Source organism: Melanaphis sacchari, unplaced genomic scaffold (assembly GCF_002803265.2).
Source record: "Melanaphis sacchari strain LSU unplaced genomic scaffold, SCAv2.0 Contig1_pilon_pilon, whole genome shotgun sequence".
NCBI lineage: Eukaryota > Metazoa > Arthropoda > Insecta > Hemiptera > Aphididae > Melanaphis > Melanaphis sacchari.
In genome coordinates this window covers 4,446,439-4,470,401 of record NW_020270976.1, presented here as the reverse complement: position 1 = coordinate 4,470,401, position 23,963 = coordinate 4,446,439, and the positions used below count along the sequence as shown (strand labels likewise).

Here is a 23,963-nt window from a genome sequence, read left to right as displayed (position 1 = left end):
AATTATTGTTAATTATTGAATTTAGGTACTACTTACTAATTTATTATTTCTAATTATTTTTTAAATATTAAAAAAAAATAAAATTCAATATTTTAACTAAGATATCAATAAATATTACAAATTTACATTATTTAGTAGCTTAATAGTTAATATGTTAGAAATATTATCATAATTAATTTGAAAAAAATAATCTATAGGTACACTTCTATTAAGAATTTAGAGTTTTTTTTTAATTATGTTTGTAAAAAATTTATAAATAAGTATTTGAAAAACATAAAAATGTGTATAGGCACAAGTATGAAGGAAAATATTCAATTAATACGTAGGTTTAATAATTTTCTTTACATGATATTATAAAACTGTAGTAACAAGTAGGTTGTGTCTTTTGAAATGATATTGTTTGTAAATTAGTTTAGATAGATAATGATTATGATAATAATAATGCTAAATAAGTAGGTATACCAAGAACAAAATTATAAAAAAAATATAAACTAACCAATAATATTAACTATAATTTAATTATATTATAAAAATGTTTATGTCATAAAAAATATCCAAATCTTGAAGATCTAAACTATATCTTAAAATTTAATAAAAAATTAAAAACAAATGTAACCTACCTTGAGTTTATTAACTTATGTAAATTAGGAAAATTATTTAAAATTAAACCTGTTTAGGTTTAACTTACCTAACGGTTCAATTTGTGATCTATACTTTCATTAATTTACGATTTGATACATAATCTGTAAGTGCAAGAATTTACAGTTTGATACATAATCTAAAATTTAATTTAACAATTAATTTAACTAGGTACCTAATCTTTAAACTCATTTTAAAATGTTGACATTAATTACTTTCTGCATCTTTTTGATCAGTTAGTCTTCAAAAAATAATTAAGACTTATGTTTTTAGATGTAAATCTAGTAAAGGAGACTTTCTGTTTTTTTAACATTTTATTTGAATTTCATTTTATTCCATTGTTATAAAGTAGAAGAGTTTTTTGGTTTTGTTTTACTACGAAAAAATAATATAGCTGTATAGGTACATCATATCAATAATGACAATTACTACACTAAAAAAACAATTAGGTCAACACAATTTTATTGATAGACAAAAAAACATAATTTATAGACCGCATATTAAGCCGTTACTTTTTTTAATAACATTAACATTATAACAATTAAGTTATTTCATAATTATTTTTATGTAATTACACTGATTAACATTATCACTTTGACTGAATAGTTCATAGTTAATTATCTTTTATTAGTAAAATGCATTATTATACATATTATTATCATAAATAATATTAACAATGAATATTACATTAACTTAGCAATTAGGTAGGTACTAAAATAATAATTTTTAGAATAATTCAATATTAGTATTTAATAGAGAAGTTTTTAAGTTAAATTACATTTCAAGTTATTAATTTCTAATCTAAAGTTCTAATAGAAACTGGAAACTTAAAAAAACATCGTACCCCATGGTGGCATGGCCCTCATGTCCTGACTTAGTCTTATTAACATACATGTACTATATAATAAAGTATAATAAACAGTATAAAACGAATTCGGCTAAACGCAAATTTGCTATATTGTACGTTAGTAAGAAGGAGACAACACATGTGAGTACGATGTTCTCTTAATATTTCTATAGTAGGTATAAAATTTAAAATTGAGTTGGTATTTGAACTTCGACTGTCTTGAATGTCTTGATAATATAAGCCATAAGGATTTTTAATTTTCGATTTAAAAACTAATAAAAAAATCATGATAAGAAATAATAATTGTAGAAAATAGATAACTCTTATCAACATTCATTATTGAAACCGATAGATAATATAAGTATCTCTTATTTATGATCAAAGCACGTTTTAAATATAATTTGTTGATCTGTATTTTCTAAACAGTTTTCTGCCTATAGCTTTGTACAATTTTTTAATATTGTTCCAATTTAAATATTCTATAATTATCGTGTTATAACTTTTTCGATTTCAATTTATAGTTTAAATTTGATTATTCGTATTTAAACCATGTCTAACTCTGTATATGATACTTATGTATCTCCTCTTTCAACAAGATATGCATCGACAGAAATGAAATTCAATTTTAGTGACAGAAAAAAATTTACTACATGGAGAAATCTTTGGACTTTGCTAGCCCAAGCTGAACAGGTAATTTTTTATTACATCCATAGTCATTTATTTTAACATTCTGGTTTCACACATTGCTTAAAATATAAATTATGATTAAAAAAGGTTGGTGAATACCATTCTGCAGTATATTATCTAGGTATCGAATAGGTCACTGTAATGGATGTGTTAAATTTAAATTCAATGATATAGCATTGTATATAAAAAAAAATTCTGGCCTGTCAGCATATATTACACTAGTACATTTTATGTTTTTTAATATTGTTATTCAAGTAATTTATTTTACTATTATTATTATGATAGGTTGATTCAGTTTTTGCTGAAAATATTGCTTTTATTACCTATATTATTAAAATATAATTATTATCATAATAATAAGTATAATTTATGTCACATTATTTAATTGTTATTAACTGTTAGGTATTTGTTTTTAAAATAAATGAAATACATTATTTCAAAAAAATTTTCTGCTAATATTTCTGTTTTTCTTTAATTTTTTTTTGTTTTCTTCAATTATTAAATTAAATACTGGGAATTTTCACTTTTGAATTAAGTAACAACTAGATCTAATTTTCTATCAGAAATTATTCTCTTAGTTAAAAATTAAAGTATTTTTAATGTTCTAAAAGGTGATAACAACTACAAAAAATAAAAAAAAACATCATTATCGTTCCACTTAGCATCTAAATTAGATTTTTATACCTATTTGTAAATATTCTTCTTTTTTTTTCAATTAGGTATCCAATTACACTTATTATCAATTGCAACTTACAAACTTTTTTTTTTGTCATTATGATATACAATTTATTGTATAGATACATTGTTTATTGTTAGTATATCTAGTTGTTTTATTTAGTATTTCAGGTGTTCGTAACACTTACTAAAATATAAATCTCTGAAATAAGTAGGTACTTATTGTCATAGTTGCCCTTTAGGGGGGAGGAAAAAAGGGCACTTCCCCCTGGAAAAATAACATTAACTAATAATTGAATAAATATTACTCATGATATTTTACCTAATGACTTGAAAATTATATGACAATTGCTTAACTACATTTAAATGAAATGAATGAAATAAAAAAAATTTTAGTTCTTATTTACTAATCTCAAATAATATATTAGATTATATTTTACTTTCTATTTTTTCCTGTACTAAATTTATTTTAATTAACTGTGATATATCAACACAAATATTAAATATATAAATAATAGCATATAATTATATCAAATTTATATTTATATATTTGTTGAAGTAAGATTATGTCTTTATTTAGCTTAAATTTGTAGTTTTTATTCTTCTTTCCCTTAAAATGTTACTTACCCAATGTGATTTATACTTATCATAAGTTGTAAGATTATATTTTAATATACATAATATTTAAACTAAGTTAGATATATTATACAAATTATACTTACCTATTATACTAAACTTAAAACCAAAGTACCTACCTACATATTTAATAGATTTTAGAGGGCCAAAAATGTTAAATACTAAGGAATTATTTAATTAATGATCGTGAGAATTCTGAATTTAAAAAACTAGCTTGCTTAAGTACCTATATATGTTAATGATTGAGGTTGATAGTTTTCTTCCTCATAAGTACTTGATTTTATTATTGATTGGAAATTGTATATTAAAGAATAAGGAAATAATTAAGTTATATTCTATCACATTGATTTTGATTGTTATAATGACCTATTAGTATAATTTAGTATTGAATTAATTTTAAAAACAACTTTGGTTATTAACGTTAAATTAGGTTTAAGCAAACCTGTAATGTGTAATTAAAATATTGTATTATTCAATATTAGTAGTAGTTGTTTTATGTAAGTAGCTATTATATATATTATTTGCTTGGAATTTTACAAATTCATAATTAATATTATTAACAGCGTAGATGAACATTTTATTAGTGTAGCTATAGCGTGGTAGTAATGAAAGATTATGTAAACATATATTATTGCTGTCTAGATACACCTTTTAAATAATAATATACAATTCATTTTTAAATTTTCTATTGAAGGAAAGGTGGGAAGATTTAAAGAAGAATATTTCAATAAATCCACAAGGTAATCGAGTGCGATTTGTTCCTATTATTCCTAACAATAATCAACGTATTAATATATCACCAACAAATACATCCAAAAGCATGCTATTTAAACCATTTAAACCGAATCACATTAACAACTGTCCCAGCAAAGAAAATGTTAACTTGACGCAACATAAAAATAATGACAAGGAATATAAAATTATTGCACCAGTTATGCATATGGATTCTCATGTTCATCCGTCTAGATTTAATATGAATAACCAAAAGGTTGTTGGTCTACAATTATCCCAAAAACAGCAAGAAGTAAAAAAGCTTAAAACGTTAAATTCTTTTGTAGAGAATTATAATATGAATGAATTAGAAAATAGCTTACCTAAATTTCCATTACGCACTATTTGGACTAATGACAATAGTTCAAACGATTTTGGATGTAGTTTACCAACTAAAATCCATACATTTAAAAAGCCGTTTTCAACAAATTTAAATTGTTTATCCACTACTAAACAGAGTACAAACTATATGCTAAATTCTAAGTATCAAAAACAGTCTCAAATAATACCAACAATAACAAACAAAGTAAACACCTCGAGTTACTTTAAATCCTCATATCCCCTATCTGCATATTCAGGCCAAAAGTTACATCCCATAGTTGAAAATATAAGTACATCATTTTTTACAGTTGATAATGAAAACTTATCTCCTGTCACTGGTCAGAACATCAATACATTAGAACAGTACTCTTTAGGTTCTATTAATCAACCTTTTAACGTGGATGATATATGGAAAGATTATCAGTGTCAAACACCAAGAATGTGATAGATATGTAGGTACTTATATTACATTAACAATGTCCCACAGTCTTATTGACTAATCGTTCTTCTTTACTGAAATTGGTTTTAAATAATGTCAATACCATAGATATATATAACACTAAGATTTGATTAAAAAAAATGTTTTTATAAGCTTAGGTGTGTAACATAAATATTCCATTAGCACTTAGATAATAAAATATAATTTTTCTGTGATATCTTGAGACACATATTAATGACATTTTGTGAAATTATTTTATTTAATATACCATAGATTAATTTTAGAAAATTGAAATACAGTGCAAAAATATAAAAAATTATAATTTTTAACAATCATTGAATACATTTTACAGAAATTCTTAATATATAAAATATTTGTAAAAACCATTAACCTATAGAACATTCCAACAAATGATTCCATTTAGTAACCTTAAAATTTAAATGTTCCTCTAGATCTTACATAACACATTTACTTTTATCTTTATTAAAATAATTAAAATGATTAATATATTTAAAACTCAGTCCTTAATTTTTAATTACACTATTCAACATTATAATTAATTTTTTTTTATATTTATTTTGGTATAATATATAATATATGAGTGTATTATTTGACCAATTAATATTTGTATAAAATTAATATATATATATATATATATATATATATTTTTTTTTTTTAACTTTTGATTATTATTAATACTTTATGATGTTATGTTTAATAAAAATGTTTTTTAAATTCTTGATATTAAATTTATCATTTATTTTAATAATAATAAAATTTATTATGTCTATTTAATTAAACATATATACTGAGGTATTGTTTTATTAAAACAAAAAATAACCATAATAACCATAATATAGTATGTAAATAGGTCTATATTCTACATAATATTAAAATTATGTTTATTGAAGACACAAATACCAAACTACCTTTTTAATAATATGAATTATATAAATAGTTAGTAAAAAAATAATAGTATCACTTACAAATATAGTTAACATATATGACATAATTTAAAGTGTAAAAAATATATAAATATATGCTAATTAGATATAATAATGAGGTTATCACAAGGGCTAGGTAGTAGGCAGTAGATTATAAGTTTTCAGTTTATGCTGAATGGGCGAAAAAATAGTTGGATTAACTTAGTAAAAATTTGAATCATTGCCTAGAGATACTTATAAGTACAATTTAATCTTATGATTTTTAATTAAAATATTACTCGCATTTTTTGAGTTTTTTTAGATTAAAATTCTAAGGCTATCAATTTTTGAGTTTTAAAAGCACTTGATTGATGTAAATTATAATTTAGTTTTTCACATAGCAAGTTGTACCATTAACTATTGTTAAGACTATATTATCTAGCCATTTAAACAAACTTCTTAATGAATATAAAATAAAATGCAGTTTGCAAAAACAGTAATATAAGACTTTGTATACCTAATTTCTATACATCTATGTATTTTATGATAGAGGTTGGTTTAAAATTTAAAAAAAATTTTGTTGTATGTTTGTTTTACGGCAGTATCATTACATTAACTGTCGGACCCCAGATATATTGATCGTACATTAATATATATTATGTATTACCTATCGGCTATCTGTGAACCGTAGGGTTGCTGAATTTAATGTTACAATATTGTATTCGTCGTGTTATTATTATTATAACTATACATAAAAAAGTGCAATTTACGTGAGAAAAACGTCGATATGATATAATGAATAGCTGTGAATTTTTTGTGACGTTTGATAAATAATAAAATGGTGATAACTATGAAAAAAATAACATGTTCTAAAAGCCGATTCTAAATTATGTCCTGTGGCAGAGTATACGATGTAGATAGGCAGATGGGCACTCGTATACTTTATTTGCGCGATTTCATCCGTACCTGAAAGTCAACACAAAATCGGCGAAAAATGTGATGGATGTCAGAGTGGCTGTGATCGCCGAGGATATCATCAGATCCATTCTGTTCTTGGATGGACGTACCTGGAGAGCGAACTGGAGCGCTCTCCAGTCGGAGAATATTATGCCGGCGGCTATAGCCAGCATCACACCATACCAGCACGACACGATTAAGCACTGAAAATGTAGACAAAAAAACACAACTTATTATACTATGACAAACGACACGAAGACAAGTGTAATATTTTATCATCACGCAGTATATAGTAAGTTCGTCTACCATCTTTGACCGTAGTACAATATTGTAATATAATTAAATATATTATGACCGTCATAGTAATATTGTATACTATAGAATACCATGTAATAATATAGTGTTGAATAAGCGGTGGTGGCATTGGGGAGCTAATCCCCTGAATATATAGGTACATAATTTCCCAAACATAAATGATATTGAATAGCAAGAAATTAGATAAGAACAAGGATGCTGCATGACTTTTTCTTAAATTTGGTTATTCTCAATATTGAAAGATAAAGAGGACATCGTGTACGCATTTACATCTTATGCTAACGTACATCATAGCAAATTTGTGTTCAGCAAAATCAATTTTATACTATTAAAGTTAATTTACCAGTTAATAAACTTGAATGTTAAAATTATTACGTAGAACGTTATCTATGCTTTTATTGGCATTTTAATTTTAAAGTGATTTAAAGCTAAGCATAATGTCAAAACTTTAAAATGTTAATAACCCAATTTAAAATAATAATATCAATAAAAGTCTAAGTGATGTCCTTGACAATACTCTTACCTTTAAGTTTTAGGATATAGCCGATAATATGCGTAAAATGACCCTAATATTAAAGCTTACATCATAAAAAATATAACGATGAACACAAATTTGCTATGTTGCAACATAAAATCTCAGTCTTACAACTAAGACTGATACAACACAGTGAGTACAACATCTTCTTAATTTAAAATATCTATAAAATAATTAGGTACATTAAAATTGAAAATATGTAATCTTAAAGACAAAAAATTTGTATAAAAATAAAGTTTAAATTAGTTAATTAAAATAATATATAAACTTAGCGGTGAAATATTGGTAGTAGGTGATATTTTCATCTAGATTAATTACAAATTATGAAAACTAGCCTCTTCAAAATAAATAAATAGATTCTATAATCCATAATCAATAAGTGACGACGTGATGTTCAATTCTGATTTGTAATCTACAATTTATCTAAACCTTAATAAATGTAATTGATGTGTTTTCATCCATTTCACGTATTTTTTTCTATTTATAAAACCTAAAAGTGCGTGTCACTATTAATTAATGTTATATACAAATTTAATAGATGAAATATTACATTAAACTTTATTTTATTCCTATATAGTTCCTACCTATATAGAAATCGGAGTTCAATTTGTCTATTTATGTAAATATATATACAAACAAAAATTACGACGAGGCCGCGAGAATCTTACAAATTTTACAACAATCATATTATTATAATATATATAATATTTCCGATTTTTGAAAAATGTTCGGAGGGAAGGGGGTTGAATCCCTAAAACCTCATTTCTCTGTATACATGCCTGAAATAACAGTTGTATGCATTTTTATATTTAAAACACCTTTTTGCAAGGAAATATTTTTAATCGAGAATGTTCCTCCAGTGCTATTTATTTTACTGTGTAGTACAAAATTATAGTATTTTTCAAAAAATATATTGTATGTTCACAATTCTTTGTTACAAAGAGATTACAGTTGACCATTAACTCTCAAACATTTTACAGTATACTCATTATGGATGCATTATATTACTTGCGTCCACCAAAAAGGTATATTTTTTAGGTTGTAACTTTTAACCGGCAAATCGGCTGTATAATTAGTTTATAAACTATATTGTATAATAAACTTCATTATTTGTGGTATGAGGACAATTCAATTTGTAGATATAATTAATCTGTGTCAATCGTGGTATATCATAATAATTAGGTACATTATGATATATTGTATTTATAACCTATATATGTGTATTATGTGATGTAAAAATTGCAGAGAAACATGTATATATAATACAACTTGTTAGTTGTTAGATTCGATAAGATATAGAAATTACGTTGATAATCTATTGTATTTTACCTTTATTATATTTTCACATTTTACTTTAATTCAGTACAATTCGTCTTATTATGACAAAATGTAAAACATATGGATTTTTTTATTTTTTAAAAATTATATTATATTATATTATAAAATAAACATCAATTTTTTTTTTTTTATTATTAACATCATATTGATATCGATTATATCGATAGTTTCGGGACGAAAAAAAAGGTATACCGCGAGATACAAATAGGCTATGACCCTTTTTGATTTTTTTTTGCAACCTCCTAATAATAATTTTGGACGAAAGTAGTATGCACTGCTCATTATCACACTTTAGTAAATTTTTGATGTTTTTCAAACTGTTTTATAGAAATGTTTATGAAAAGGTTTGAATAAATCAAAACTTTATACAAGATATTACATTGTTTTTTTGTAAAAATGCGTAATAAATGATAATGTGTAAATGGTAAATATTTTTTGCGAGGAAAAAATTGGTGATAATATGTAATATCCTTGTAAAAAGGTACTGTGAACATAATATAAATAGGTACATAATACTATTCATAAGTATTTTAAACGTCTTTTGTCTGTTTAATTTTTCTTTTAAAATTTGTTTTTACCAGAAAAATGTAAAAAATGTTTACAGATTTGTTATATATTTTATTATATACTCGATGCGTATAGGCAATAATAGAATATCCTAAAAATCTATTTTCCGCGTATTCTTATATTCTTTACTTTACTACCAATGTGATTAACGGTAACAGCTAACTTACCGGCTTTTTCGGTATCTTTTGTTGTAAGAAATGGCTGACCACTATGAGAAGGTCGACCAAGACTGCGCCGGACAGAGCCGAGTACACGAAACCTGCTCTACCGGTGCTGGTGTGCAGTCTCGACGAGTACGGGCTGATGATCAGACAAATGCTAGTCAAGCCCAATATCTGAAATAATAAATACGAGGAAATCGTGAATTATGCAACCATCTGAAGGTATTTTTATTTTTAGATACCCGCGATAGTCGACGAATAGATTTCAATTAGAAAGCATAATTGCTTTTCGCTGCGTTTACATTTTATTGATTTCAAATATTCTATTGTAAGAAATACAAAGATTGTTCCCAGAGGGATACGCACACATAATAATATCAAACAGAATAAATTGCAAAACTTCAAAAAAAAAACGATCCTGATGCAAGTATATTAGCGTGTAAGTGTTAAATAGAGAAACTCTCTTTGCGGCCTGTCTTGATATTTTAGAAAAACTGCAAACATTCGCAGCTTTACATTTATTCTGCTTTTTCTATTTGCCCTCGGAAACTATGTATTTGCTATATAAATTGAAAAATCTCTTGGCCAAAGTAAATTTTCCATTTTCGTTCGATTAGGTCCAAAATATATTATGTAAACAAGTTTTGCATGGCCTATTTTAAAATATTTAATCAACAGCGGGTACCTACCTACTATATAGGTAATCTGATAGTATGCTTATGCTCTGTACTTATATAATATTGCAAACTGTTTTAATTCCTTCGCTTCAGATCGAAATTCCGAAAGTATATCGCATGTTTTCGGTAGGTACACCGTCGTTATCTAAGTATGAATATTACCATTTTCATTAACGTCACACGATGGCCTGTTTGAAGCAAACGGCTTGTATCTCTTCGTCGAAACTTAAATTTATATATAATATGTCCAATTGTATACGGTGATAATATACAGCCAGGTATAATATATATATATATATGTATATTGGAGTTATATTTTAATATAATACTCACGATTTCCACGACTTTGATTAGGAACGGTGAGGCGGCCAGCAGGGACTCTTTGAGTGATTTCTCGTTGGCCATGTTCGCGTAGGCCGACTACTGTAGACTGTCGACTAATCCTGTTGCGCGACAGACACGATGCGTACTGCACCTCCACAGGGGCGCGAAACAACTTAATTGGAACTAATGGAACGCGACCGCCACTGTTGCACCGATCCAAATTTACTTATATAAAAAAAAAAACTACACCGCTCCCTACCGCCGGACGTGCCCGTTTTCTTCGCCGTCGTCGCGTTTTACTCTTGTTCGTGCTGTTTTGTTTTTTTTACGTCGTATTCTGTTTATATAATATATTTATCACCACGGCACAAGTCGCGAGAGAGGAAGCATGTATAAATATTCTACCTATGTATTTTCACTGTATGTACTATGTATATATTATTTATATATATATACAATGGCTAAGTCAAATGACAAATAGATAAGACTTCGGTCGTGTATTTTAGTAAATAAATGAACTGATTATACTAGGCATGGTATATATCATAATATTGCTTTAGTCCGACACCGTTGTGCCCCTCTCCCGTCTCGGTCCGTCTGGGTGTGAACGTCGGCTGCTGAACGCTTTTCATATATCTACCTATATCATCCGGTCGAGTTTTCCCCGAGACGAATTGATCGGACGCACTAGCTGCACATAATATTGTAAATCTAGGTCTGCGTGTACGCGTCGTGCACATATTTCCCGCCACGAGATGTTTTCCGACGACAGACGTTGCGAGAAAACCAGAAAGCAGCAAAAACCCATTAAAATGTTATATTATTATTTCGTTACCAAACAAACAATACACTATAATTAAGTATACGACTGCACCACCGCCTTCGCGTAACCTGTTAATTATTATCGGTAATCGAAGTCAGCGGCCGCGAAACCATGGGATATAGCGAGATTGCGAAAAATTTTAAATTATTTGTTTTATATTTGCTGAAGTTTTTTTTGTTTAGTTTTGTTTTTTATTTCTGAAAGCTGTTTTTGTTTTCACTCTGCTTATAATGATTGTTTATTTACCCTGACAAAAAAAAAAAAAAAAATAAAAAAAAATAATACATATATAATGGAAATACTGATATTTTATCTATATGACAGAATCGTATTTTTAGCGCACGATTCACTTGAGAAATTCCGCCCCTCTTTTATAGGTGGATTGAGTGTCTAGTGTTAAACAAATAAAAATTATAAATGGATAAAAGTATGATACCACCCTTGTAATATTTTATACAAATTGTATATACCTACTTATGTAATGGTATCATTTATACATGTGCTTACTTTCACGCCATTTGAAATAATTTATTCCACCTCCGAATCCAAAATACAATATATACAATAACAACAAAAAATTACATTATATATTATAATTTTCTATAAATAGTTAGCTAAGCACGAGAAAGGGTCGTTAAATGTATTGCCCTCAAGGTTCCTCACCGATGAGTGGGGCTATTGCCGATCCTGCCCATAAAATAAATACAATATTTAGTGTAATAAATTCTATGCCCCACATGCGGGGTGTTTTTTCATTATTAGTTTTGTTGTCAATAAATTGTTGTTTTTTTTATAATCACTCTATTAGAGAGAAGCTGCTATTATCACATAATTGTTTGACCTTTTAATTATAAGATGAAAATATATCATTAATTCAAATAGTTCTATAATTTTTAAAGTTTAAGTAAGATGTGTGTAAATAATATATACTATTTATAAGCGTACAGCAAGTATGGCTAAGCAATTAAACGTATTAATTTTGTCACTATCGTTATTTATTAATTAAGTTTCATAATTATACTTACCGAAAAAATAACTCATACGAAATGACTTGTCTGTGGGTAGGTAACTTAATAACTTATCCACATATTTTATTAAATTTATTTATTTAATTTAAAACGTCAATAAAAAAAAAACCCTAACGCCATATTATATAATATTACGATTAAACATATTATATATTTAAATAATAAATAATAATGGATATATACGCACAATCATTGGATTTTCATTAGCCCTTTCTGCACTGCTAGTGTGTATTCTAGTGTGTAATTTTATTTATTCTGATTTTCTAATCGTTTTCCTCTATTAAAAACCTTTTTTTTTTTCAATTATTATTAACTTTTTTTCGCTGGCTTGATTATTGCGCGATAATACCGTCGATTTTTTTCCTACTGAAACGTTTCATTGGTTAATCACTTTTTTTATATACAATTATATTATTTGTGTGTCATTGGATTGTATACGAGTATATACATTGAAAATTATAATCTTTTTTGCTATATATACTTGTCCATGTATTTAAAAAATAATGTAAAAATTAAATCTTAACTCTAGGTTCTACAGAAGAGATATCTATGATATTGTTTAATCTTCATAACTCTTCGTTATCGTTAGAATTTCTTGTGTATGTGTATCGTGTGTCATTCTGTAAAATATAAATAATATTATATAAGCAATAGTATATTGTTTATTAAAATAAGATGTGTGTAGATATCATATTATGTATGATGTAGATATAACTTAACTTCTCAAAAAACTTCAACAGCGTATTCCCATCTAATTGTTTGCCTTAATATTATATTATTATCGTATTAGGACATTAGGTATTATTTTGAATCATCAGTTATTTCGACAATTTTAATGAATCAAAATGTAACATTTGAACAAATTTATAAATGTATTTAATTCCTCTTCGATTTTGTGCTTAGCGGAGTGCGTAGTATGTAGATGTATAATATAATAATATATAGATTTATAAGTACAATATTGTTATATAATTCGTTGCAGTCAGTTTACTCAGTGGTATAATACGTCTTAGAGTACGTATATAGTCACACTGGCGACAACGTATAGGTATATGTTATAGGAAATAGGTAGGTACTGTAGTAATTATTAGTCAATACATTATCTATCTTTCATGTGCTTCAAAATATCTTTCATAATAATAATAATAATAATAATAATATAAGCTTACTTTAATATTCACGTGAGTTGTTTTGTATTTGTATTACTCATATCAGTCCATATAATATAATATAATATAAACAGCATAAATAGGATCGCATTCATCAGATAGTATATTAAGTAATCATTAGTATTATACCTACAATATTATATTAAATAGAACAATATTATAAAATTTTAAGTGACTAAACTGGTAATTATTTTACAATCGTTTTATTTATTACCGATACACTAATAAAAGGGTATAATTGTTGGTTGTGCTGTTACTTAAGTTTTGATAATTTATTATTTCTGGAAATTTATGTGAAAAATATTTGAGTTTTTAATTCTTTTAAATAATATATTATGTATTTATTTATTATAAAATATATGGGCCGAGTCTTCTTTTACAAATTTAGGTAATAGTGTAAAATAAAACATACGAAATAGCTATAACAATTCAAATATAATAAGATAATATTTACCTAGGTATATGATAGGAATATATTTGAATATAACACTTGGACATCTTTGTTTGAATTGGTGTGTAAAAAATATAGTAGGTATATAATATTTTAGATCACGTTGAATCCAAGTTTATTTTTCAGATTCTGGACGCTTGAATTAGAAAATTTCTAACTAAATAGCACCTTTATTGTTTATAGGTACCTACTTAACTCTTTATCCTAATTACTAGTATCTGTAATTTTTGTAATAGTACGTTATACCATAATTTATTATATTTAAGTACGTTAATAAATAACTAATTATTTTCGATGAATTAATAAAAATTTTATAAAAACTATTGATTTCTATACAACTATTTAAGTGCAATATAATGAAACAATATTTTTGTTTCACATATTCTGTTTATTTTTTGCGATTGTTTTATAATGTTATAAGCAGTGTTAGTGCAATTTCCTCCGGGACTCCTTCCGGATTCATAGTCTTTGGTGTATGTTTATGTACATTGTTTATCAATACTCAGTGGAGCGTTAATTTTAAACAATTTCCAACTGTTTTAATTTAAAATTTCAATCTACATAATATTTTCTATTTTATAATTGTTGCGCTTTTAAATATAATACTTAAATAGTTCATTAATATTATTGTATACTATTTATTATTTAGACCATCGTATTACCTATTTATTACTACAATCGACGGCCCCTCGAAAAAAAACCTTAGAAAGAATGAAAAATACCAAAATAAAACAAATATTGCAATAGGTACTACAGATTAGCTATCTATTTTTTACTGAGGATCGTACATAGTACTTTAGTAAAATGTTTTCTTACAATGATCGCTTTTAATATTTTCTCATGCGTACGTTCGTATTATGGTATTTTAAAATTGATGTTTCTGTAGTTAGAGCGATCAGTTGAAGTCTGTGTCGAATGTAGATTGTAGATAATATATATAATATAACCTTTATACGTGTTAAAAAAAATTTAAATTAGTTCTTTATGTACAAATACGAACGATCGCAGGTGTAATGTATTTGTAATTACATACATGGCAATCAAATATATAAATATAACACATTACACAACTAACCAACTATTAACATAAAATGATATAATATAAACATATAACGATAAGACTATTTATATTTAAAAAACACTATTATTGCTTATCCGTGATAGGAATGTCGTTAGGTGTAAATTAGTAATAAGTCAGTAAAATAAGTAGAAAAAGGAAGTTAAGTAATTATTAACAATATTATTATTTATGTTCAAACGATTTTAAAGCACTATGATGAATTACACACACTCGTGTAGACCATTTTCTCGTGTTTATATTTCACGGTATCCTTTCGAATATTATTATACATATTTATACCGACAGATTTCCAGAGAATATACAAATACACATTCATATATGTGTTTTATTAATTGTGCCACTCGAAGAGCAAAATCGTCAAACTTATTTGTAAATTAGCTATATTTTAATTAACTTAAATTTGTCGCAGTCGTTCTTAATCAAACTCCATTTCTCTCGCAAAATGTATAAACGACAGTACAGTGTCCACTAGATAAATGGCACCGGAAAGAACGCACAACACGCCTACCGTGATCCCTATAGCACGTTCAGAAGACACGCTGATGTATTTGTTTTCGTTCTGATAACCAATCCAATAATGGAGCGCTATACCACCTACGGCGATAAACATGAACATTCCGACGAAATTCATTATGATATCCTAGAAAAAAAGTAAAAACATATATATAACGAAAGTATATACGATGACTATTAATCAGCGCGTTAAGTCCCTTTGATTGAAAAAAAAACTAAAACATAGCCATAGTTCTGCTTAAAATTTATTATTGTATATATTATTATTCATATATATTATATTAATATATATCTCATGATTATGCATAAGTGGCCTTCTCTTTTTTTATTTCATAGGCTCTTATATTTTATTTAAAATATAGTTTCTAAGTATGTCATAGTATTTTATTACAATTCATCATAACACGAAATTAAAATAACAAACTTTTTTGTGAAATATAATAAGTCGCCCACCTGTAAAACTACACGTTTTTATTTTTTGTGCCAAAATGAAAATAATTGATCACGGCTAACTTATATAAGTACAACAAATTTGTCGTTTTTTCTATAAATGTGAAGTATATTTATCATATACTTATATAATTTATGTATTTTTCACTTACCACAAGTGTTTTCTTCTGGTGGTTGGACCCGAACCCATACGATATCAGTATCACGACGGTGTATATGAAAAAACCGACAAAAATGCCAGAAGCGACGATTTCCGCATCTGGATTTTTTTCTTCGTTTAAATTCCACGTGCCGCCGACTCCCAAAAACCCTCCGCGATATCCGGTTCGATATAGAACCAAAATGATTATGTTCAACACCTATATATTTACATTTTACATATTATATATTCAATATATAGTAGTATATACAATATACACGTGCCACGATGTTTTAATATAACATGACCTGTAGAGTAGAATTTCTGGTTCGATTAAAACGTGACATCATTATAAGCTTTAAAAAAATGCATTCGGCGAAGGGGGCTGATCGACAGACAGCCGCCTATGATTTTAATGGACGGGGTGGCTGGATAATGGCCGATGGGTAATAATTTATAGTATTTACTGTTACGACAGGCATAGTTACACAAATATTTAACAGTTAATGCTTTTATCGTGATACGCGCGAGATAGTGAAATACTTATATATTAATATATTATAGACTTTGAAGAATTTAAAGTTTGCAACGCTACTGTATATATAATATATATATATTATGCAAACAAAATTCCCGTTGCCGAACGTTCACATATTTCTGCTGTAAATCACTTACCAATTTTACGACTTTGATGACCACCGTCCCTACGCTTGCTATGTTGACCATCGCGAATTCCGTTCAGAGCCTATATTAAACAATTTAATCGTCGTCCGCGGTCTGTACTAGTTGTGTGACGAATTGCACACGCCTACGCGATAGATATATTGCCACTGATGGCAGTTAGTTGCCACTGCAGTCGATTGTACGACGTGTTGAACGCGGCGGATGAGAGCTTTACCACGTTAGAGCGTTATCTTTATGACGGTGTGTTTGACGATCTGCCTATACCATATCGTCGGTGGCTTCGTGTGTGCACATTGCAGGTATATAGGATGGGCATCTATACAGTTATATCATAATGATATGTAGTTTGTATTTAATATGTAGACACTCCAAAGACTTTCGGTCGTATGATAGTATGCTATAAGTATTATCGGTATTAGCACTTGATCGTGTGTGTGTGTGTGTGTGTGTGCGAGCGCGTAAAAAAACGATGAAATATTAGATTAAATATTTGTGTGCACAAGAAAAAACATAAAAACGTATACGTACATATATATATATAAATATATGCTGTGTAATATATAATATGTGTGTGTGTGTTTACATGTATAGGTTTTACGTTAGTGTAATGTGTTAACTAATGTGTTAAATATACTCGTAGTGAGTAATAACACGGTAATGTATAAGCGTTCTTAAATCGCATTTAATTTATAAAAATGAATGCGTAATGGGTATATATACCTATGTATAAGTGATATACATACTGAGGTACTGGAATTTAATCGCCGCTGCACCCATAAACGTTTTGTAGGTAACAATTTTATTAAAGATTTTGTCTCGTCTTTTGTTGAGAGTAGTTTTATGTATGGCATATTATTATTGTAGTATAAAAATATAAAATGTAGGTACGTACAAATAAAATATCATGTACGTGATTTTTAATAAATGATGGAAAAGACATGGAAATGTTTCTTTGAGATTAAAATGTCCAATCGAAAAGAAACTTGTAAGTTGTAGCTTTTATCAACTGTAATCTGGGCGAGGGAACGTTATCACGATATTTTATAAGTTATCCAGGAAATGATTAATATTCCTTATGAACAAGTTTTCCGTGGCTAGGGGTTTGAGTACTCGCGCAAAAGATTTTTTTATCAATAAAAAGACTCTTTAGCTTTATAATTATTAATATATTTTAAATAATATTTAATTGTTGGTATTTTGGAAGGTGCGGTAGTTCCGTTTGTATTGATGGTGACTGTCGAACTGACTGCGGCATGTGTCATTTTTGTGATAAATAATATTTTGGCCACGGTAGAAAAGCGTCGAGCGTGTGTTTTTGAGGTGGTAAATTTTATATTATGTGAATCGATTAATATTTATTTATATGTTATATCATGTTAAAAATCTTGATTGTTACATAATATATTATGGTTTACAACATTGATAGGAACTTTCAAAACTATCAATAACTCTTTTGAAGGATTCAAAATGTGTAGAAAATACTGTATTGTGTATGGGTACTCCTTACAGTCCTTTGGTAATGTAGCAGTTTACCGGTACACGGCCCTAATTTATATACATTACAGTAATATTGCATGTGTTTACGTACTGTGTACCTAATTATATAGTCCGCCGAATGACGTGGATATAATATTATTAATGTTCAGGTCTCGGGTAGCATAAAATCGTTATTGGCGGATATAATTATAACGCGTGCAGACAACCATAGTGCGTACAATGCATGCGGCTACCGGCGCATGCGCTCCATTGGCATATTTCAGTTTCAATTAATACGTCATCTTGATAAATGATAATGCAATAATGTATAATATGTATATTATGTTATAGCTATTAACTATAACTCGCCTCGTCCACCGGCGTATTACAAATGCAATTGGTTCGTAGTGAAAATAATTCCTATATATACGCCACTGTTTGTTGTACATACTTTATGCATGTGTTAGGCATGCTATCAAACCATATATTTTTATGTACCTGTTTATCGGTTGTATTTGAGGATTTCCCGGATGTATATGCAAATGATCTAATGTATGGTATATATGCTCTTACATCACTCCTTGAATACAAACTCTGTGCCTACGTATAAACAACTTTGAAATTTGTACATAAATTATTATAGACAATATTTATGCCTGTACCTAATGGAATGATTATTATTAAGATACCTACACTTAGTATTTTATATTGTCTTATTACAAATTATATATAATCTACCTATAGGTACATTTTTTTTTCTTTTAACAATGTGTATTCTTAATTTTTTTTCAACGCTTTGTTTTAAAGTTGTATATCTTGGAAAATAATTTACTAAACAGCGTCACTATTTAGTTGTTTATTATAATATTGAGTAAAACTTGATTGGGTACATGGTTCAACTTTTTTAGAACATGATTATGGTTATTAGTCAATTGTCGAATAACAAAAAAAGTCAACGTTATCAAATTAAAAGTTTTACAACTTTAAAAATAGTACGATCAAATTAAATGTTTTTGTTAGTTAAAAAAAAAAAAATTAACTATGTTTTAAAAAGCTGAACATTTTTACTCAATTATTTATCATGTATTACTATATAATCAAATAGCATAAATTTAAAACATACATTTTCATTGGATTAGTGAGGTTAATTGTTGATAAATATACCAAAATATTTTTGTGTATATTTGTCATTGTTCCAATGTATATCTCTCCGTTACATCGCTATTATAAGAAGTTACCTATAATAGTTGTTGCTTGTTGGTGGGTGAATAACGTGTTGTATACAATAGTGCTGTGTAAAGCTCCGTATAATCGAATTTTACTATATCCTTTAATATATCCTATATCGCTTATGGTAAATAAATTAAAACATTATTAATACATTTCGAGTTATTTTCATGTTATTACCGCCTACGCGTATATCTTAAAAAAAAAAAAGAAAAAAGTCGTTACTTACTTGTTACAAAATATCGCGATGTATAATATACATTTTTTTATACAATATGTTTTACGGTGAGAGCAAAGCGAGATGGCGTGTCTGTGTATCACAGTTTTTGAGTTTATCATCTCTTGCCCGCGCGCAGAAAGACTTGATGTATTTTTGTCTGCACGCGTAATTATAGGTACTCGTACCCACCGCAGTGACCGCGTCGTGATGATCACGATGTAAAAATATGTAATGCGTGCAGTTAGGTACCTGCACATATACGAAAGCACACGAAACTTCGCGATTTTCGATTATTTACCTATTACTCTTATACGATTTCAGGAATTGGGATTGGACATAACCGACGAACAGTTGGCCGAGCTGCGCGCCAACGTGGACAACGTGGACTTCGCGGCAGCCGCCGACGAAGAAAAGCTCACTCGACACGATATCATGGCTCACGTGCACACGTACGCCGCGTGTTGTCCGACCGCCGGGCCCATCATTCACCTGGGCGCCACTTCTTGCGACATCGGAGACAACGCCGTAAGTTCCCGGGGCGTGGAGTCCGTAGGTACCTATTCTATACTGGGAGTTGGTGATTTTTTTCTCCAGAATAAACACGCGTGATTCGCGTTCCTGGACCCGTCACGAACGCGGTATTTCAATTTTATTGTTATTAGGTACATCCAGTGGCGTAACCAGGATTTTTGTTCGGGGGGGGGGGGGGGGGGGCTGATCAATTTTTTACATAGCTGTGGTATACTCAGGTTCTTCCATATAATTTGAACATGCGCAGATGCTGAAGTTTTATTTTAGATTCTTGTTCCTATAACCCTTCACATATATTGATTTAATATACTTGTATACTTTAAATACTTTGGATATTTTATTTTAATAATAATATACAATCATTTTTAAATTTTCTTAAAATTTCGGGGGGAGGCCCCCCGAGCACAACCTCCTCAGCTCTCCCCCTGGCTACGCCACTGGGTACATCTATAGATTTTTGACAAATTACCTACATATTGTTATCTACTGGGATATTAAACACATTATTTCACGCGTTTTCGTAGATTATTGTCATTGAGTGGGTTTAAAGTAAAACCGTTAAAACGGCTCGAGTAGCTGCAGGTCACCTAGTGAAATATAGGTAATTAATAATCGCTCTGAATCTGAAACGGAATGTTTGTTCTGTGTCATTAGTTTCTCGATCATCTCGTAATCTACTAGGTATATCATCCAGCAGTCACAGCGTCGTCGTACTCAAAAATTATAATTTATAGGACCCAGAAGTATTTCACATTTTTTTTATTTTTATTTTCATTATTATTCATAGGACTTGATTGTTTTGAGAGACGCTTTCGACATACTGTTACCGAAACTGGCGGGTTGCGTGAAAACGTTGGGTGAATTTGCCGATAAACACAAGGATTTGGCCACGCTGGGTTTCACGCACTTTCAGTAAGTATATTATGTATATACAATATATACATATTATGTTATGGACAATCTTGTGCGCTTAATTTAATTTTAAAGTAAAATAATTCTACACTTAAATTTTCAGGCCTGCTCAACTGACCACGGTTGGCAAACGTGCATGCCTATGGCTACAAGATTTGATTTTGTGTGAAAAAAACATAAGTCGTGTTCGTGCTGACCTCAAATTTCGTGGTATCAAAGGAACCACCGGTACCCAAGCGTCATTCTTACAACTTTTCAACGGTAATCTAATAAAAAAACCCCCGCCCCACCATCCATCATTAAATACTATCAATTCACTTATTAATGCTATGAAATGGGAATAATCTATTTTTTTTTTTTTAAATTCGTATAATTTTGAACACATAATTAAAATTAATTTTGACAAATTATTTAGTAATAGTAAAAAACGTAAACCCAAATGTCTTCACTTATCTATCGATTGCATTGAATGTCTGTTTACGTAATATTATGTTTCAATATTCCACAGGTGATTATGAAAAAGTCAGAGAATTGGATAACAGGGTAACAAAGCTTGCCGGATTCCCATCTTCATATTCTGTCACGGGTCAAACATACCCTCGAATTGTTGACGCAGAAGTTGTTGCATCCTTAAGTATTCTTGGGGCTGCTGTCCATAAGGTATATTAATATATTATTATAATGTTATCCCATAGTATTTTATTTTGTTAAAAATATATAATATTATGAATTTATTATATATCATATATTTAAAGATGTGTACAGATTTGAGACTATTGGCTGGCATGAATGAAATTGGAGAACCTTTTGAACCCACTCAAATAGGCTCAAGTGCAATGGCTTATAAACAAAATCCAATGAGAAGTGAAAGGGTTTGTTCTATTGCTAGATATCTAATGAATCTGGTTAACAACCCTTTATCCACTGCCTCTGTACAGTGGTTAGAACGAACATTGGATGACAGTGCAAATAGGTTTGTTTTATTGTTTTCATACCACAATTTTTTTTGAGAAAAATTTAAAAAAAATATTTTTGCCATTTTAGACGATTGTGTTTATCAGAAGCATTTTTGGCTGCAGACAGTGTAATGTTGACATTACAGAATATTCTCGAAGGGTTATCTGTATTTCCTAAAGTTATATCAAGAAATATTGAGAAAGTTTTACCCTTTATGGCAACAGAAAATATAATTATTGCAATGGTCAAAGCTGGAGGAGATAGACAAGTAAATATCAGAAAATATGTAAACATTAATATTTTTGGTTGTGGTTTAAAATGTAATCCAACCACTCCCTTGTGAATTGTTAATTTCATTTTACTTAGTACCTACTTAAACTGTAGTTATTATACCATAGTAATAAATTTAATTTTAAAATTAGAATACTACAACTGATAAATAAAATGTTGTAAAATTAGTATGATATTTTAATCTTTAATAATTATTGAATAATAGGTGCACAATATATTATCTTATAAATTAATATTGAATAAACTATGTCAGTTTGTTATGAATTTTATGGCATTTTGTTGTATTAAATTACATAATACCATATATTTTAATATAAGCTGATTTTTAAATCTATAAAATGTAATTAATATTATTCATTTAGAAGAAATTGTAGTTTAATTTACATTAATACTATGAAACAAAGAAGGGTTTAACTCGTCCACTTCTATTTCTAGTATAGATACGCTATTCTTAAGTATTTTTATTTAATTAATAAATAATTAAATATTCATATAAATAAAAAAATTGTTAAAAAATTAAAACACCTTAACTTCTATAAATTAATACTAAATAAATCACATATTATCACTTACACACAAAAACTCTAAAACCATTTATTATTTTTAAAAATACCATTCAATCAATCATTTTTTTTAACATCATTGTTATTAAAAAAAAAAAAATAATAAATAAATAAATAATAATTGTTCATTAGCCATTCCTAATAGATATATTAATTCAATCATAGAGCAAAATTACTTTCAAAATTGTCGTTACTAACTTTTATTTTATAAAATTTTGTGTATAAATAAATACAAATTTCAGGTGTGCCATGAAAAAATAAGAGTCTTATCACTGGAGGCAGCTAGTACAGTTCGTCTTCAAGGTAAAGACAATGATCTTATGGACAGAATTGTGAATGATCCATATTTTGCACCAATATTAGATCAACTATCACATATTTTAGATCCATCAACTTTTGTTGGGTGTGCACCTGATCAAGTAAATATTCAATCAATGAATTTAGTTATTATTTAAATATTAATAACATGGTTAATTGTAATTAGGTAACACATTTTCTGAGAGAAGAAGTACAGCCTGTGGTCAACAAATACATTTCCAAAATCAAAACTACAGCAACAAAATTGGATATTTAAATCAAGATACTTTTTAAATATTCACTTAAATTCACCATATTTTAAAATTTCAAAGTTTTACT

At 28.0% G+C, this 23,963-nt stretch overlaps 3 protein-coding genes across 3 annotated transcripts; 1 reads left to right on the top strand and 2 right to left on the bottom strand.

Annotated features, from left to right (window-relative positions):
* Positions 1-1,869: 1,869 nt before the first annotated feature.
* Positions 1,870-23,963, top strand: LOC112593332 (adenylosuccinate lyase). Its single transcript, XM_025337718.1, has 9 exons — positions 1,870-2,176; positions 20,395-20,598; positions 21,392-21,516; positions 21,620-21,777; positions 22,025-22,176; positions 22,272-22,489; positions 22,561-22,741; positions 23,570-23,746; positions 23,812-23,963. Exons 1-9 carry the CDS (start codon positions 2,036-2,038, stop codon positions 23,899-23,901), a joined length of 1,446 nt encoding a protein of 481 aa, XP_025193503.1. The 5' UTR covers positions 1,870-2,035; the 3' UTR covers positions 23,902-23,963.
* LOC112593334 lies at positions 6,275-12,775 on the bottom strand. The gene is made up of 4 exons (XM_025337720.1): positions 12,661-12,775; positions 10,822-11,882; positions 9,818-9,985; positions 6,275-7,098 (listed from the first exon to the last, which is right to left on the bottom strand). Exons 2-4 carry the CDS (start codon positions 10,891-10,893, stop codon positions 6,895-6,897), a joined length of 444 nt encoding a protein of 147 aa, XP_025193505.1. The 5' UTR covers positions 10,894-11,882; positions 12,661-12,775; the 3' UTR covers positions 6,275-6,894.
* Positions 15,503-17,525, bottom strand: LOC112593333 (protein snakeskin). The gene is made up of 3 exons (XM_025337719.1): positions 17,142-17,525; positions 16,480-16,686; positions 15,503-16,004 (listed from the first exon to the last, which is right to left on the bottom strand). The coding sequence occupies exons 1-3, from the start codon at positions 17,190-17,192 to the stop codon at positions 15,780-15,782; spliced, it is 483 nt and encodes a 160-aa protein (XP_025193504.1). The 5' UTR covers positions 17,193-17,525; the 3' UTR covers positions 15,503-15,779.

What these genes read in the sequence shown, in the direction of transcription:
- LOC112593332 (XM_025337718.1), top strand. Translation starts at nt 2,036, where the DNA reads ATGTCTAACTCTGTATATGATACTTATGTATCTCCTCTTTCAACAAGA. An exon ending in TTGGGGCTGCTGTCCATAAG is followed by an intron (nt 22,177 to 22,271) that starts GTATATTAATAT and finishes ATATATTTAAAG; the next exon opens with ATGTGTACAGATTTGAGACT. An exon ending in TTGGGTGTGCACCTGATCAA is followed by an intron (nt 23,747 to 23,811) that starts GTAAATATTCAA and finishes AATTGTAATTAG; the next exon opens with GTAACACATTTTCTGAGAGA.
- LOC112593334 (XM_025337720.1), bottom strand. Translation starts at nt 10,893, where the DNA reads ATGGCCAACGAGAAATCACTCAAAGAGTCCCTGCTGGCCGCCTCACCG. An exon ending in TAATCAAAGTCGTGGAAATC is followed by an intron (nt 9,986 to 10,821) that starts GTGAGTATTATA and finishes TTATTATTTCAG; the next exon opens with ATATTGGGCTTGACTAGCAT. An exon ending in AAAAGATACCGAAAAAGCCG is followed by an intron (nt 7,099 to 9,817) that starts GTAAGTTAGCTG and finishes CTACATTTTCAG; the next exon opens with TGCTTAATCGTGTCGTGCTG.
- LOC112593333 (XM_025337719.1), bottom strand. Translation starts at nt 17,192, where the DNA reads ATGGTCAACATAGCAAGCGTAGGGACGGTGGTCATCAAAGTCGTAAAA. An exon ending in TCATCAAAGTCGTAAAATTG is followed by an intron (nt 16,687 to 17,141) that starts GTAAGTGATTTA and finishes GTAAATATATAG; the next exon opens with GTGTTGAACATAATCATTTT. An exon ending in ACCAGAAGAAAACACTTGTG is followed by an intron (nt 16,005 to 16,479) that starts GTAAGTGAAAAA and finishes CTTTTTTTCTAG; the next exon opens with GATATCATAATGAATTTCGT.